Raw genomic sequence first — 15,001 nt, forward strand, 5'->3', positions numbered from 1 at the left:
TAGGAGACAATTTTCTGTTTTACGTAATAAGTACAAGAGTGTGTTTACACATCATGTTTTTTTCTTTTTACAGAAAATATATATGAACTCTGGAAATTTCCAAGATCTCCTCAAAAAAAGTCATAATAATTGAAACATTTATCTCGCGCGTAAAAATTAATTCGTTCAATTCTAACGATTAAAATTTCCTCGCGAAAGGACCGCATCATCAAATCGGTTTATTCTTATCGCAACATTTTCTCTGCACTTTTCAGCCCACGCATTTTATACTGATAACGCAAATGAGACGCGAAGAATTTCGATCTCGCGTATTAAATTGTGCGCGAGATTGAAAACATGCACGATTCGTCGAATTCGCTTATTACCGCAGGCAAACAGAAAGACAAACGTTTCTGCAAAATTGCATTACGCACGTACAAGGTGAGCAGACGGTATCGGCAGACACAATGACGTTATATAACATATAGTTGTAGGTGACATTATTCGCCAGATAAAATTGTAGAAACAGTGATCATACATTCTTTTTGTGCGAAAAATTCGACATAAAAACGTGACTTCTCTAGTATAATTTTTTTTATCTGCTGGATGACTAACAATAACTGCGTGCATTTACCAGTGCAATTGTCATCGGGTATATTCCCGGATAAGAGTACTTGTATATTTTTTCCTCGATGTTACGAAAAAGATTTTGCTGGAAAAGGAAAGGAGAGTAGGGGGATCGTGCGCCTTATCTCGAGAGTTAACACAATGATGATCGCGTACATGATATCTAACTATTTATTTGACGAGCGCGATCTTAATTCGGATTTAATTATTATCATCAGACGTCGTAATAATGAATTGCGACAAGTGTAGGACACGCGAAGATTCGAGGCTCGCTTTAAAAATTTTATCGCCGCGTGATACTCCGTCGTATAATCGGAGACTCAAATGTCACGTATTACTTAAAAGTATAGAATAAAATTTCGCGTTTATGTGTATATATCTAAAATATTTTCCGGATACAATATAAGAATAATAATGAAAGCAATTATTAATTGTTATGTACAAATTAATTAATGCAAAAATTAATTGTTATACAAATTAATGGTTGTACTCACCTTATGCAAAATAACGAATAATTCTTTTTTTTTTTTTTTTTTTTTTTTTTTAATAAGTGAGTTTATATTAATTGTTGTATCTAAAATCGTATCATAAAATTCGTCTATTTCGCAAAGTAAATATATCGGGCTTTAAATGTATTTTTTATTCTCAATAATTCAGAGTCTAGAATTTTTTTTATCTTATTTATAAAAAGACGCGCATGTTTGTCCATAATTTCGAGAAACAAACAATTTGCGTAAATAATTACGGCGTGCTTTTGTGTTATCATCGATACATGTATATTGCTTAAAACATTTTATGCCGAAAGTATCAACGCCTCGTTTGCGCAGCTTGCCACGCCGAATGCTATACAATGTACACAAACTTTACAACTGTTTTATTGCATGTTCTCGCCGACTGTAAATCCGATGAATACCCGCGGCTCACTTCCCTTCGGCAAGCACGATTGTAAAATACTATATGTTTATACGTTACGCTTGTATACGTGAATCGTCATTTGAAACGTAGGCGTTATTGCGAAACTCAAGCTTTCTTGATGAAACTAGTTTTTTTTTTTTTTTTTTTTTTTTTTTCACGAAAAATATTTGAAATTCAAAATATCGCAATATCTTCTCTTGATTTTCGCTAGAAATCTAATCGTAAATATAGGATTGAGCAACAGCATTTGTTGAGAATCTCTTAGCTGTTTTAATAAGACTCTAATATATTTTTTTGCAGAAATCTAAACAATTAATTATATGAATTATATAAAAGTTATTTTATTTTTGCTCAGCTACTTTAACATATATAAAATTTCATGTGTAATATATATTAGAAGATAATGATTCGTCTATTTAATAATTATTTGAAAATATAATTTCCAAGATATATTATTACTTTAAGTAAGCCGTAAATTTTTCTGTTTTACGAAATAAAGTACAACTTAATCCCTCTCTTTCTCTTTCTCTTTCTCTCGTTCTCCTATCGATAACTTGAATATCGCGATAAGTATCAGTAATCAGTAAAGTAATCAACTTTAACTCGAGATTTATTATTATTTACTCATATGAACTTTGAACCGGTACTATAATGTCGGTAAACGTAATATTGCCAGTCATTGATGATAATCCTCGATAATCAAGAGAAGATGTTAATTCTCGAGTCTCGTGCTATTGTAACCTTTTTAACCATGACAAGTTATGAAACAAGTATTCTTCGTAGAATAAATTCTTTAAACTGATATCAAAGCTACTGATACGCATCGTAATTGCAGTAAGGGATCGATATCGGTATAATCTCGGTGAGTGAACTCGTTACTCAACATCCATTTATCGTATAGCAAATTGCGAGACTCAATGAAAAGTTAGCTAAATATAAAGCTAAATAAAATTCTTTTCTATGATATTTGATGACATCATTTTAGTGACTGAAAAGGATTGTGATAAGAAAACCGACGATAATAATAATTTTACAAATTTTAGATAAAGTAATAATATCATTACATGTACACATGTTATCGCGATAGAACTATTGTGTTCAACAATTAAAATACCAGAACACATACCTGTATTATGACGTAGCGAATTAGATAGAAAAGAATTAAAGATTTATATCAATTTTGCTTCAGACAATTATTAATTGTCGAATTATTTTGAAAGCGTAACTATATAGATTTCATTGCGCTGTAAACGTGCCCGTACATAATATCATCTAATAGATAAGCTTGAATATTCGCGGGGGTAATAAGTGCAACTATAATAGTCCGCGATATAGTCGATGACAATCAGTTCATTTGATTTCGCGAACTGCACCGGATTATGTATGTTTGTCATTGAAAACACGTTCTCGAAGAGTGTAATTAATAACAGTTATTAAGACAAATCCCTATTTAATCAAGCATTAAGTGCAAATATTAGCATAGCTTATTATCTATGCTAAACTTTTCCAAAAAAAAGAAAAAAAAAAATGTCACGATACATGAATAAAACTTATACTGTGTACTTTGTGTTATACAACTTTTATATAATTTATTATACTTTTCAATTTAACATAAAAGTAACTTGTTACGAAAACAAATTAGTTAAAATTACTATAAACATTACCATACTATTTTATATTAGCATATATTACTAATATAGAGTTTATGTGTGTGTATAACATATACCAATAATATAGGAAACAGTGTAAGATTACATTTGTATTAATTACGTCACATTAGGCGGAAATTGATTCGTTTTAATTTCTTATTCGCACCGTACATTTTTTTGGATAAAATAAATCCTTGATTTCTTTAAAGTGTGCTCTTTATATAAAAAGTTTTATAAAAAGTTAGTTATTAAATTTTAATGAAGATGAAAAATTATAAAATTATATAATAATCAAGGCCTGCAAATGTCGTATTGATCTTACAAAATATTCTTTACAAATGCATTAGAGGTATGTACATTATTTACAAATGCATTATGGGTACATTAACTGCAAATGACTTGATCTTGTAATGTATTGATCTTGCGAAACATTATTTTATTTAAAATGTATTATATGATATCTTTTTTTTTTTTTTTTTGTGAACTTGAGACTTGAGTCCGTTTGAGATGAGTATCAATTACAAAAAGCTGGTTTATATACGGCGACAGATAATTAATCATTAATATCGGGCCGAGGTAACAACGTCAGATAAAGTGCGTAATCGACGGTTTAAAATTACGCATAAAAACACTTCATGATCTTGTAAAAAATAAGTGACGCCCATTCTTATGCCGAACACGGTATTTCCCTGTTTTTGACGGTCACGAAGTAACGTGAATCCCGACGAACGTAAGGTCACATTTGCGTGCACGGGATGTCAATCGCGCAGCTGATGTTGTAGATGATATACAATATTCATGGGTCCCGTTCGCAAAAGGACGACATATTTGTTAGATTAAGACGAGCAGATTAAAGTTAGCATAAACGCATGTAAAAGAGGGAGAAAAGAGAGAGAGCAAGAGAGGTGTCGCACGCAAATCGATTCATGACTCACTCTTCAACACACGATCGTCTCAAAGTATAAGACTTAAAATTTGATTAACGATTCGATGACGCGTCGTTTACGTCACACTTAAGTAATAACATTAAATCGTCCGTAATAACAATGAAAGGTCTATGTGACCGGAATGTTTGTCAGATATAATTAAAGATATACATGATTTGACCATATTAAATGCAACTTTTAAAACTTTTTATTTAGACTAAAGGTCCAAAGAAATTTTTCTATAAAAACGTCTTGAAAGTTTTTAAATGAGAATAAATAAATAATTCGAAGAGATCTCTCACATATTCGTATATTGAAAAAATAAATCTTAGCAAATAATTTATAATGTAAATGTGAATTTTTCTTTTTTTTTTATCGATTACATATACATATAAAATTTCATATTATTTATCGATAAAGAAAATTCATTCACGTTTAGCGATTACAACTTATCGGTAATATTTTTTATTGAGTGAAATAAGTTTGATTAGCAAATTTTCTCTATCTGTTTATTGACAATATTGCTTAATTCTGCTTAATTAAATTTTATTTTAAACAATTATCCATTAGATCTCTTTTTCGCAAAAGAAAAAAAAAACCTGTTTCTATATATAGGAATATTACTTTTTTCCCGAATATAAATTCTATATTATAATTTCCAATGACACTCTCCTTCTTTCGAACTTATTGTTAATCGCAACTAGTGATTCCCTATCTCGAGATGAAGTGAGAGGATCTGATTAATTTTCGAGGCACTTGTTAATCGATGTCAGCGATTCACCTCAGGATTTAGCTCCCACCTACGACCGGTGAGATAGCGCACGTGCATTCGTCGAGGTAGACACATGAACGCTCAACAAGGACAAGGAGGAGTACTGACAATCGAGCTACGGCTTCCTTTTATCAGTCAAGCCGAACCGTGCGTGGCACGCGGACATTTCCGAGCGCTCCGAAGAACGAAGAGGGAAACCCGGTTTTCTTCTCTGCCATCTGACACATAGAGTGTGCTTAATATTCAATAACGCTGGAAATTCCGAAGTGCTTGAACTCACTGTGGGTGGTTTTACGCCAGCCACGGAAGAGAGTGTGCGTTACAAGTTGGAGCCGCAGAACATTCGACGGCAAATCGGGACCAGAATCGTTGCTCAAACTGTTAGTATCGTCATCATTGTCATCATTGTCGACGGATTCTCCGGAAACGAGCATTTCATCGCTTAAATTCGACACGCTGGCGCAGATTCACTGTGAACTTTCTACGTGAGTATATACGATACGTGATATCTGGATAATCTTTTTTCCTTTGCTTTTTTTTATCAGCTATTGGTGCAATTCTTAAAGTTGTTAGATATTTACAAAGTATCAAGAATCAGATAAATAGCGATTATTGGTACAGTCAAGTTTATACTTTAATTGAAAAGAGTAAAAATTAATTCATTTCGCGTGTGTACAAATCTTCATTTATATAGAAAAAATATTTTAATTTTTTTCACATTTACATTACGATAAAAAATAATTAAGAATAATTATTTTTATTCGGAAAATTTTGATTATTAGCATCGTGTACGATCGATTCGGATCCCTCTGATTGTAAATATGTTGGAATAAATAATATTATTAGAAATAGTTATTTATCAAACTAATCAGTTAATCATTATTTATTGATGTAATCAGTTATAAGATCATAGAATTATATTTTATTACGAAAGATTGGTCTCATGTAATAGAATAGTAAGTATCTCATGTAATATTAATTACATCATAATTATTATTACTTTATTTATGACTCATAATTTTTATTATTTATTCTATTAATCAATTCTGAGTTGATGAAAATTTGACAAAGCGAAATAAATTATTATTATTATAAATTATTAGGGTAAACTAGGGTATGATGGTCATAGGCTGTAATTTTTTCAATAATTGCTAGATAGTGCGCTATTTTAGTCGTTATTATCAAAGATAATCTATATTTACAGTAGTTTATGTGCAAACATTGTTCGAAATAACGATATTGTGAATCTTATATCACATTTTTACTTTTGACTACTTGCAAAGTTTTTCATATGTCCACTAAAAATTGTTATAACGTCGAATAAATTACAGTTAAGCTCGTAATTGACGTTAGACATATGACGTTAGACATATTATAAAGATATGTAAATTGTTATATCACCTATAATTTTTATTTTCGTTTTCACTATTTTTTTATCATTATTATGGCCATCTTTTCCTTAAAAGTTGGGTAAAATGGCCAATGCTTATGTTGTACTATTTTGATAATATATAATTTCTATTAAATATTATCCTTTTAATTTCAATAATATTACATAATTTAAGCTTCAGTGATGGTAATGTACCAAACACTATTAAAAAATAACAAAAATAAAAGTATGTTTTTTGCATTTTAAAAAACTATAGCCATCTTACCCGAAATTACCCTATATAAATTATTATTAAATTATTTTGCTCTAATTGTAAATTGGATCTTTTCGATTTTCTCAAATTAAAAATAGAATTTTCTCAAGCAAAAAGTACGCGTGTACCTTCTCGCATACTCGCGCGTAATTCAATTCATGTGACACGTGCGATCAGATTATCGCGACGCGACAGTTGTCTCTATCAATCCGGTGACGTTCCCGCTGATTTTGCATATTGTATTACATGAAACGTCAGGAACCTAGAGTCCACGGGGTTAAAATAACGACTTGTCCTGTCATGATTATTTTACTTATCCAACAAATAATTGTAAAAAAAATATATCTCTTCAATGCATAGTTTATTTCTTAAATTTATTATACTATTCTTATAAAAGTGAGCCCCAATTGAGAATAAAACTTGTACACTATAAAATTTAACATTTTATTATGTTATGTTTTGATATTAAAATTGTCATATCTAATAATGCATAATATAGTTATGTATTTTATTAAAACATTTCTGTTATATATGTTTCAACAGAATAAATATTTTTACATTATTATGATACACATTCTATCAAGTTGCAATTACCGTTGTAGTGTATTTATTAGAATATAGTATTTTTACCAGTTCAATTTTTGTCCCAACAAAAATGATTTTTTTTGGAACCGAGCAGATAAATAAAAAATTGTTCTTTTACTACCTGTTTGAGAAATAAAATATAACATTAATATAACTTGTTTAGATATAATCATATCGGATTATATAAAATTATATCGTGTCAAATTTTGGTACTAACTATATATGTTAATTTTATATAATCTCATCTAAATATAACATAAAAACATTTTTTCTTGAAATAATTGTTTTCAAATTTAACTGTTTATAATAAATATATATATATATATATATATATATATATATATATATATATATATTTGTTTTGTTTTCTTATTTTTCTTTAGTAAATATATAATTCAAATATTGTTTCAAATATAAAGAATATATATTTCTTCAGAGGGTTTATCTGTGTTTTACAATACATTTTTTAAATGTATTTTAATAAATTGTCCTGAGTTTAAAAACTTAAAATTTTTAATATAAATAAAGCTATAGTATCAAATAAATTATTATTTTTTTCAATAGAGTAAAATAAAAAGTTTTTTATGATAGATATTTTTTTTTAATGTATAGGTAAACTTGTTAATCAAAAGTATTAAAATTTTGTAGTAGGAGTTTGAACAGGTAAAACCATGTTACTGATAAGATTGCGACTGATACTATTTTTTAGACGACTTACGACGTAAAGATTACAATCTTAAACTGTTAGCCATTAGTTAGCATCGATCGCTTCTGGCTTGCGTTCTTATTACTGGTTATGAATTTTGTACGGCGTCAGTATACGATCAGGTTTATATCAATTTATTGATTTTATACGTTTGTAATTTAATACGTTTGTCTCTGTGATAATGTGTACCAAGGTTTTAGATTTTACGCCGATTGAATTCAAACATTTGAAAATTATCGAATATTCTAACGAGCTTCTTGATTAGCTTATTGAATTGTAAATGACATAAATTTCCATAATTTCCGACTTTTCTGGCTGTCCATTTATCTTACCTTTGCACATCATACATTTTTACTAACCAATTTTTTTTAATAAGCGCGACGATTTGTATTCGGTTAAAAAATATATAATAAATATGTATTTATAATAGTTTCGACAGTTGGTAATCCATCATGCAATAATCTAATCGCTAATATACATATTGTCGAGATATGATACGCAAATCACATGATTGTTTGACAAGCTCAAGAAAAGTGTTTTGATTGATCTCTAACAATAAATGAGTTATCACTTTCAATTGTTACAGATCGAAACTTGCAGAAATAGGCAGATCCGACGTGAAATTATCACAAGTCGATCCTAAAGTGGGCAACAACCTACGTCAGCATCGGTATGAGCATGTATTAAATCTTATTGATATAATGTAAAAGCGTTAAAGACTTATATCAAAAAACTTTCATCAAAGTATCAAATTTGTCCAAATTACTTAATCACGGTTTCATCAATGGCTACTCACCGCTATTTTATTTTATTTTTGTAATATAAAACAGAGTCGCACACGCTTGCTTTGTTATTATAATATGCTCATTTAAAAATATATCGCCAAATTTCCATTTACGAATTAATTTGAATATTTCTTGATTGTACCGTTTATCGTACATTAGAAAAACATTTCAATAAATAAATAAATAAATATGTATATTTAAAAAAAAGAAGAGTTTAATATACAATATACTAAATAGTAAGAAACAAATTAATAATTCTGTCAATCTGTTTATTTATTTATAGCTAGTAGATTCCTTATAATTTTCTACTCTCATCATTCATCATAAATTACAGCATTAATTTATAGCATCGCATTAATTCAAGTATCGAATTTAAATCTAAATTTAATTCGCATAAAGAAATGCTCGAGTATTTTGAAAGCGCTGTTATATATCAACAGTAATTAAAAATTAATAAGTAGTTAATTTTAATTAAATTCTTTATAATAGATATAGATATTATTATAGTTAATTTTCATTACAACTATCAGTCCAACGATTCTTTCAAAAATTCTTGCGTTTCTTTATTTATATATTCTTTAGTGTTTTAAATATGAAACGGACGATCGAGAACTTCTATATTCTGCCTGGAGATTTTCATCTAAATGAATCGTTTGATTTCAGATATGGTCGCTATTCCGGACTCGCGAACTGACCCAGTATTGTTGAATGGCATAGGAATAACAGTATCGAATAACAGCAACAGTAGCAGCAATGGTACTCTAGCAGATGACACCAAGAGAGTCAAAGATCAGGCCTTCACTATACCTCGTGTCACAATGCCAGCCTGTAAGGATGCCTACACGTTAAAATTCGAAAACATAGGCAAAATCGACGACAAGAAGCTAAACACGGACAACATCAATGCGGAGCCCGTCGTTATGAAAAAAGTCGCCGGTAAGAAATATCGCATACTATGGAATTAGATATTACAGGGATTAAAATAATTGCTGGTTGAATGAAAATTCCACAACACACAAGACAGATAATTTCACGTATTTAACGTTTCATTAAAACAAAACTTATCAACTTACGCGATCTTTTCATTATTGTGCTAATGTTGATGTTATATGTTATGTGTTTTCTCTGACTCATTTTCCCTTATCTACTTGGAATATCATAAAAATTAAAAACAAAAAAATTATGAAAAATAACATGCAATTACATCAAATCGAGTTGCATAACTTCCGCGTATAATATATGAAAAAAAACATTATATATCTACCACGCCGAGAGCGTTAAGCGATATACAATGTTATGTGAAAATTTTCAAATATCACACGAATTTATTTGACCACAGTTAAGGACTTTATTATTTAGGGGTAAATAATAAAATACCTACAATATATGACAGAATATTGTGCTCGATGAGATATTTAAAACACATTGTCAGTAAACTCCGACAATGTCACTACTGCGAGTTACCTTAAAGCACGAAATTCTACACCTATAGGAAGCGAACAAACTAATTGTTGTCGCGATATATGACAAGTCGTTTGCGAATATGGTGGGGAGAAGAAGTCGCGCAGTCTACACAATGGTGATTATAATAACGATGCAAAGTGTGTGACTCTCCGATTATTTAACGCACTGATCGTTCCATGACCATCAGAATACCATAAATTCGCGACGGTTTATAATCTTGATGCGAAGGAAAAACGCCTTCATTTCGTGTTGTCGTGCCTTGGCAAGATACAAGTGTGTTTACACGGGGACGAGATGACAATGCGGAAACATTGAAAGTTACCAGATCATCAACTTGTGTGTCAATGAGTCTTTCCTTCTTCTAGATTGCATGTGAATCAATTAAAAGTGAAAGAAGTTTTAACGAAGTTTGAAAAGTTTATGAAAATGGCTAATTGAGCAGAAAAAAATTACATATATCAGTTTCAATTAAAATTTTTATTTATTTATTTTTTTTTTAAAGCCAATATTATATTTTATTCTCAAATCTCGAGACCGACTTATCAAATTTCCATTAAATTATTCGATTATATTTCAATTATATAGTTCGAATACATGGATAAAGAAATACAAGAATAAAACTAATCATTTCCTGTAATTTTGTGAACAGTGAATACAATTTGGATTTTACATTGCTTCATCACAATTTTGAAAAATTTACAGTTAAAATTGCAGAAAAGCTATATTGTTAATATTTTCAATTTTCAAAAGTAATCTATTTTGCCGATAATTAATGTGATATATAAATTCAAAACAAATAATTTTTAATTGTATATTTATATTCATGTTTAAAAATTTTTCAAAATATACTTATTCAAGCTTAAAAATTTTTTAATTATATTTATTTAAACTTAAAGGTTTTTTAAATACGAATCTAATGTCAAAATTGACAAATTCAAAATATGTATATATTTTGAATTTGTCAATTTTGACATTAGATTCGTATTTAAAAAACCTTTAAATTTAAATAAATATAATTAAAAAATTTACTTTTGTATATAAATTTCTGCAAAAAAAAAATATTAAAAAAATTTTTTTTCTTATCCTTGTGTTGGAAAAAAATTATTTTTTTGTTGTTGAACTGTGTTATTTAAAGAATACAAATATTACAAATTGAAAATATCTATTAATACTTACTCGACAGCGGGTTTGAAGACAGTCAACGGTATAAAGGACAAGAAAGACATGACTGGTGGTGGTGACGGAAATGGATCTCTCTCCAGCGGTAGTTCCATAGTGACAATCTCATCAGTTGCTATTTCGGATCCTGATCCAGATTATCGTGCAGACCCGAATGGACATGGAAACAAAAGAAATATCAGAAATGAAAAATGGTATCACACGATTCTTCAGGTCTCAGTACCCTTTTTCATCGCTGGATTGGGCACTATCGGTGCCGGTCGTGTTCTCACTACCGCAAAGGTAAGGGCTTTTTAACAAAGAGAGACTCGAACCGTTTATTTTTTTTTCTTAGACTGTCTTCTTATCGATCAAGTTATTTATCATTGTCCAAAGATAATGAAACAGTTTATTATTATCGAGGAAAAAAATGTCGAAGTCGGTTTCCATCCGAATGTTTATCGGGTTTGTCTGATACATTTATCGATCGTTTAAGTAAGATATCTTGTTTCACGGTATGATTGTATAATCACTTTGAGTACTTTTTTACAATTTTACAGATTTTTATAGATTTTAGATGAAGACTTTTATCAGGGCGATAAAAGTTCGTTAAAAATAAAAAAATTGGATGATTTAATCAACTGAAAATGAAAACTTTGTATTAGTTTTCTATAAAACGAGCGTGTGTATTGAATTTAATATATTTGAATAATAATACATTCATTCATCTATTCATAAGTTCTCTCTCTTTTGTCAACGCGATATATGTTTAAAGATGAAAATAAATTGATGCTAATAATGCAATTTTCCGGGACATAATTAAATAATAGATTCTAATTGACGCTTTAAATTCGCCTTAAATAATCATTTTTTTGTATGCCTAAACTGATGCAATATTTAATTTTAAATGAGAAATGTAATTAGAAATAATTTCTCAAATTTTGTTTTCAAAGAAATTAAAGAAATATTTCTATAAAAACCAAATTGCCGCATACGCTTTACGGTATAATAATTATACTATATAATATTTATAAATACATAATTTTATAAATTATTTTTTAATAATATTACATTTAACAGCGAAAATATCAAACGATATCTGAACGGAAAGTTCAGGGTAGGGTGTATGATCCGCACGGCAGAAAACGTATTAATTAATTCCTATAAATTTCATATCTCTCTCTTTATTCTAATTTGAGCATATATTTGATTCCAGGACTTGACAGCTTTCGAACAAGTTCCCCAGTTATTAATTCTGACTACGGCGCTGCAAGGTCTGAAGGGCAACCTCGATATGTGTTTGGCGTCGCGGTTATGCACCCAAGCGAATTTAGGCAACATGAAGGGCCGACGGGAGATCGTCAAGATGATCATCGGTAACATCGCCTTGGTGCAGGTCCAAGCGATAGTCGCGGCCCTCTGTCTATCGGTATTCGGAATGGGAGTAGGCGCGCTCAATGGAAACGGCTTCGTCTGGAATCACGCGTTACTGCTGGCGGTTTCGTGCATGTGCACAGCAACCAGTTCCTGTTTTATCTTAGGTAAACCATCCTCTCGTCGGTGTGCTTATTAAACATTGATTAATGAACACCGCTTACGCGCTTGCTCCCATGAATCGACACTTGTGTGTAAGGTAATCTATTTGCCATTTATCAGCAATTAGCATTAATAACGCATTGCTATCGCAGCTCGGTCACGCATTATACTAACAGATGTTATCTCTTCTTATGCACAGATGATGCTCTTTATGTGCATGTCGTTCGTCGTGAAGACTTGTTTTTCTTTTTTTTATATGTATATATGTATAAATATATTCTTTTGTTAATGCGTGAAAATTTTTCCGTTTCAACCTTCAATCTAGCAAAATTATGCGAATAATTTACGATATTACTCATATTCTAAATTCAAATCATAATTCGTGCCAGTTATTGATATTTCACAGGTTTCTTTTTTTTTTTTTTTTTTTTTTTTTTGTTTGTGCACAATATATCTTGACAAATCTGCAAATGTAATCAGTCTTCATTATGGAAATTTATTTTTTATGAATTATAAAAAATACATTTCGTTAAAAACACAGTATTAGTACAAAATTTTATTGAATGTATTATTTTTTTAAAACTGGTATAATTTTACTAAGCAATTTATGATATATATTTATATGTATATTATAATAAATATGTATATACATATATTTATATCTTTACGCATTTATAATGTAATTATAATATTTATTTTACAAGTTCATAATTTTTAAAAATTATTTAAATTCTTCCTATAAATTCTTCCTTTCTTGTAATTCTTTTCTACTAATTTTTAAATTATTACATTTGACGCTTATCATAATAGCATGTAAGTTAGTGTATAAAGTATCCTCCTTAATAGATGCAATAAGAATACATTGTCAACAGCATAAGTCGAAGTCTAAATTGTCAAATAATTTTTATTTTTACAGATTTTGTCATGATTGCCGTAATCATGTTATCCTATCGATTCAAAATGAATCCGGACAATTTAGCAACTCCTTTAGCTGCATCTATTGGTGACGTCGTATCCATTAGCATCCTTTCAGCCATAGCCTCGGAATTCTTCCTTAGGCTGGAAGCCGAAATATGGGTACTATATGTTGTCCTCGGAGGTTTTTTGCTGCTCTTGCCACTATGGATTCTGATTGTATTAAAGAATAAATATACGAGAAGTGTGTTAAAGTCCGGCTGGGTTCCTATTATATCCGCTCTTTTAATCAGTGGGTTAGTTTAAAATGGCATTAGATGCATTATTTGTGTATATAGTAAATACATATTCTTGATTTTTTGGATGATTTTATTTAAATGTAACTGAGTTACATATGTATAGAATTACAAATATTCAAGTCTATTTTTAATTTATTATATTGCTTAGTTCTATATTTTTATTTATGTAATTGTGTTAATAATTAATTTGATTATCATGTTAATATAATTCGATTATTATACTTTGCTTGATTCTATATTTTTATTTTATTTGCTTATGTTATCTTTAGCGGAGGTGGATTAGTTCTCGAGAAAATGCTTGAGTCCTATAATGGATTTGAAGTTTTTCAACCAGTTATTAACGGAATTGGCGGTAATTTAGTATCCGTGCAAGCGTCTCGAATGTCAACTATGTTACACCAGTCTTCCATTATGGGAATTTTACCGCCGCATGGAAAAATTTTTGTTTTCCCGTGGGCAGCTCTCTTCGTAGGATGTATGTATATAATTCCAAATACAGAAAAATATTTTTTAACGCGACTTATTTCTTTTGCACAAAAATGTTCTTTTCTTCGTAAATTATAAATTTTTTACTCTAAAATTTTTTTTATTTGAAATTATTAAACATTGACATGTTTTCTTTATCTTTTATATCTTTTATATAATTTTCTATATCTTTTCTTATCTCATTTTTCATATATATTTATCTTTTTTCCTTATTTAGAGGAATAAACACTCTTTCTGAATAAAACTTTTTAACATAGGAATTTTTCATGTTGGAATTTTCCGTGCAGGAATTTCCCGTGCAATATCTGACAGTTTTTCTTCCTTATAAACAGCGCCATATGCGAAAACCGCTAGATTACTCGTTGCAATGGCAATTCCTGGTCAACTGATTTTCGTCTTCATCGCTGACGTATTAAATCCGGGCAATTGTACGATACATGCGTATTTCGTAATCTCCTACATAGTCGTTTCCGTATTACAGGTAAGTTACATAATACTCTTGTTTTGTTTCTATTTTAAATGAAAAATAAAATTATAATTAAATTTTCTTATTTTT

At 29.6% G+C, this 15,001-nt stretch overlaps 1 protein-coding gene across 4 annotated transcripts in view; it reads left to right on the forward strand.

Moving 5' to 3' along the window:
* Positions 1-15,001, forward strand: part of LOC140670447 (solute carrier family 41 member 1) — a 77,206-nt gene that overhangs the window by 60,229 nt on the left and 1,976 nt on the right. The window contains exons 2-9 of one of the 4 annotated variants that reach the window (XM_072901046.1): positions 4,801-5,353; positions 8,389-8,472; positions 9,251-9,523; positions 11,235-11,512; positions 12,426-12,750; positions 13,662-13,956; positions 14,229-14,434; positions 14,778-14,926. In XM_072901046.1, coding sequence (XP_072757147.1) covers positions 9,253-9,523; positions 11,235-11,512; positions 12,426-12,750; positions 13,662-13,956; positions 14,229-14,434; positions 14,778-14,926 — 1,524 coding nt within the window. In that variant the 5' untranslated portion in view covers positions 4,801-5,353; positions 8,389-8,472; positions 9,251-9,252. Of the gene's footprint in view, positions 1-4,732; positions 5,354-8,388; positions 8,473-9,250; positions 9,524-10,091; positions 10,424-11,234; positions 11,513-12,425; positions 12,751-13,661; positions 13,957-14,228; positions 14,435-14,777; positions 14,927-15,001 lie in introns of those variants that run through there. The other 3 variants (XM_072901047.1, XM_072901049.1, XM_072901048.1) reach the window with 3 other exon arrangements.

Source organism: Anoplolepis gracilipes, chromosome 10 (assembly GCF_047496725.1).
Source record: "Anoplolepis gracilipes chromosome 10, ASM4749672v1, whole genome shotgun sequence".
Lineage (NCBI taxonomy): Eukaryota > Metazoa > Arthropoda > Insecta > Hymenoptera > Formicidae > Anoplolepis > Anoplolepis gracilipes.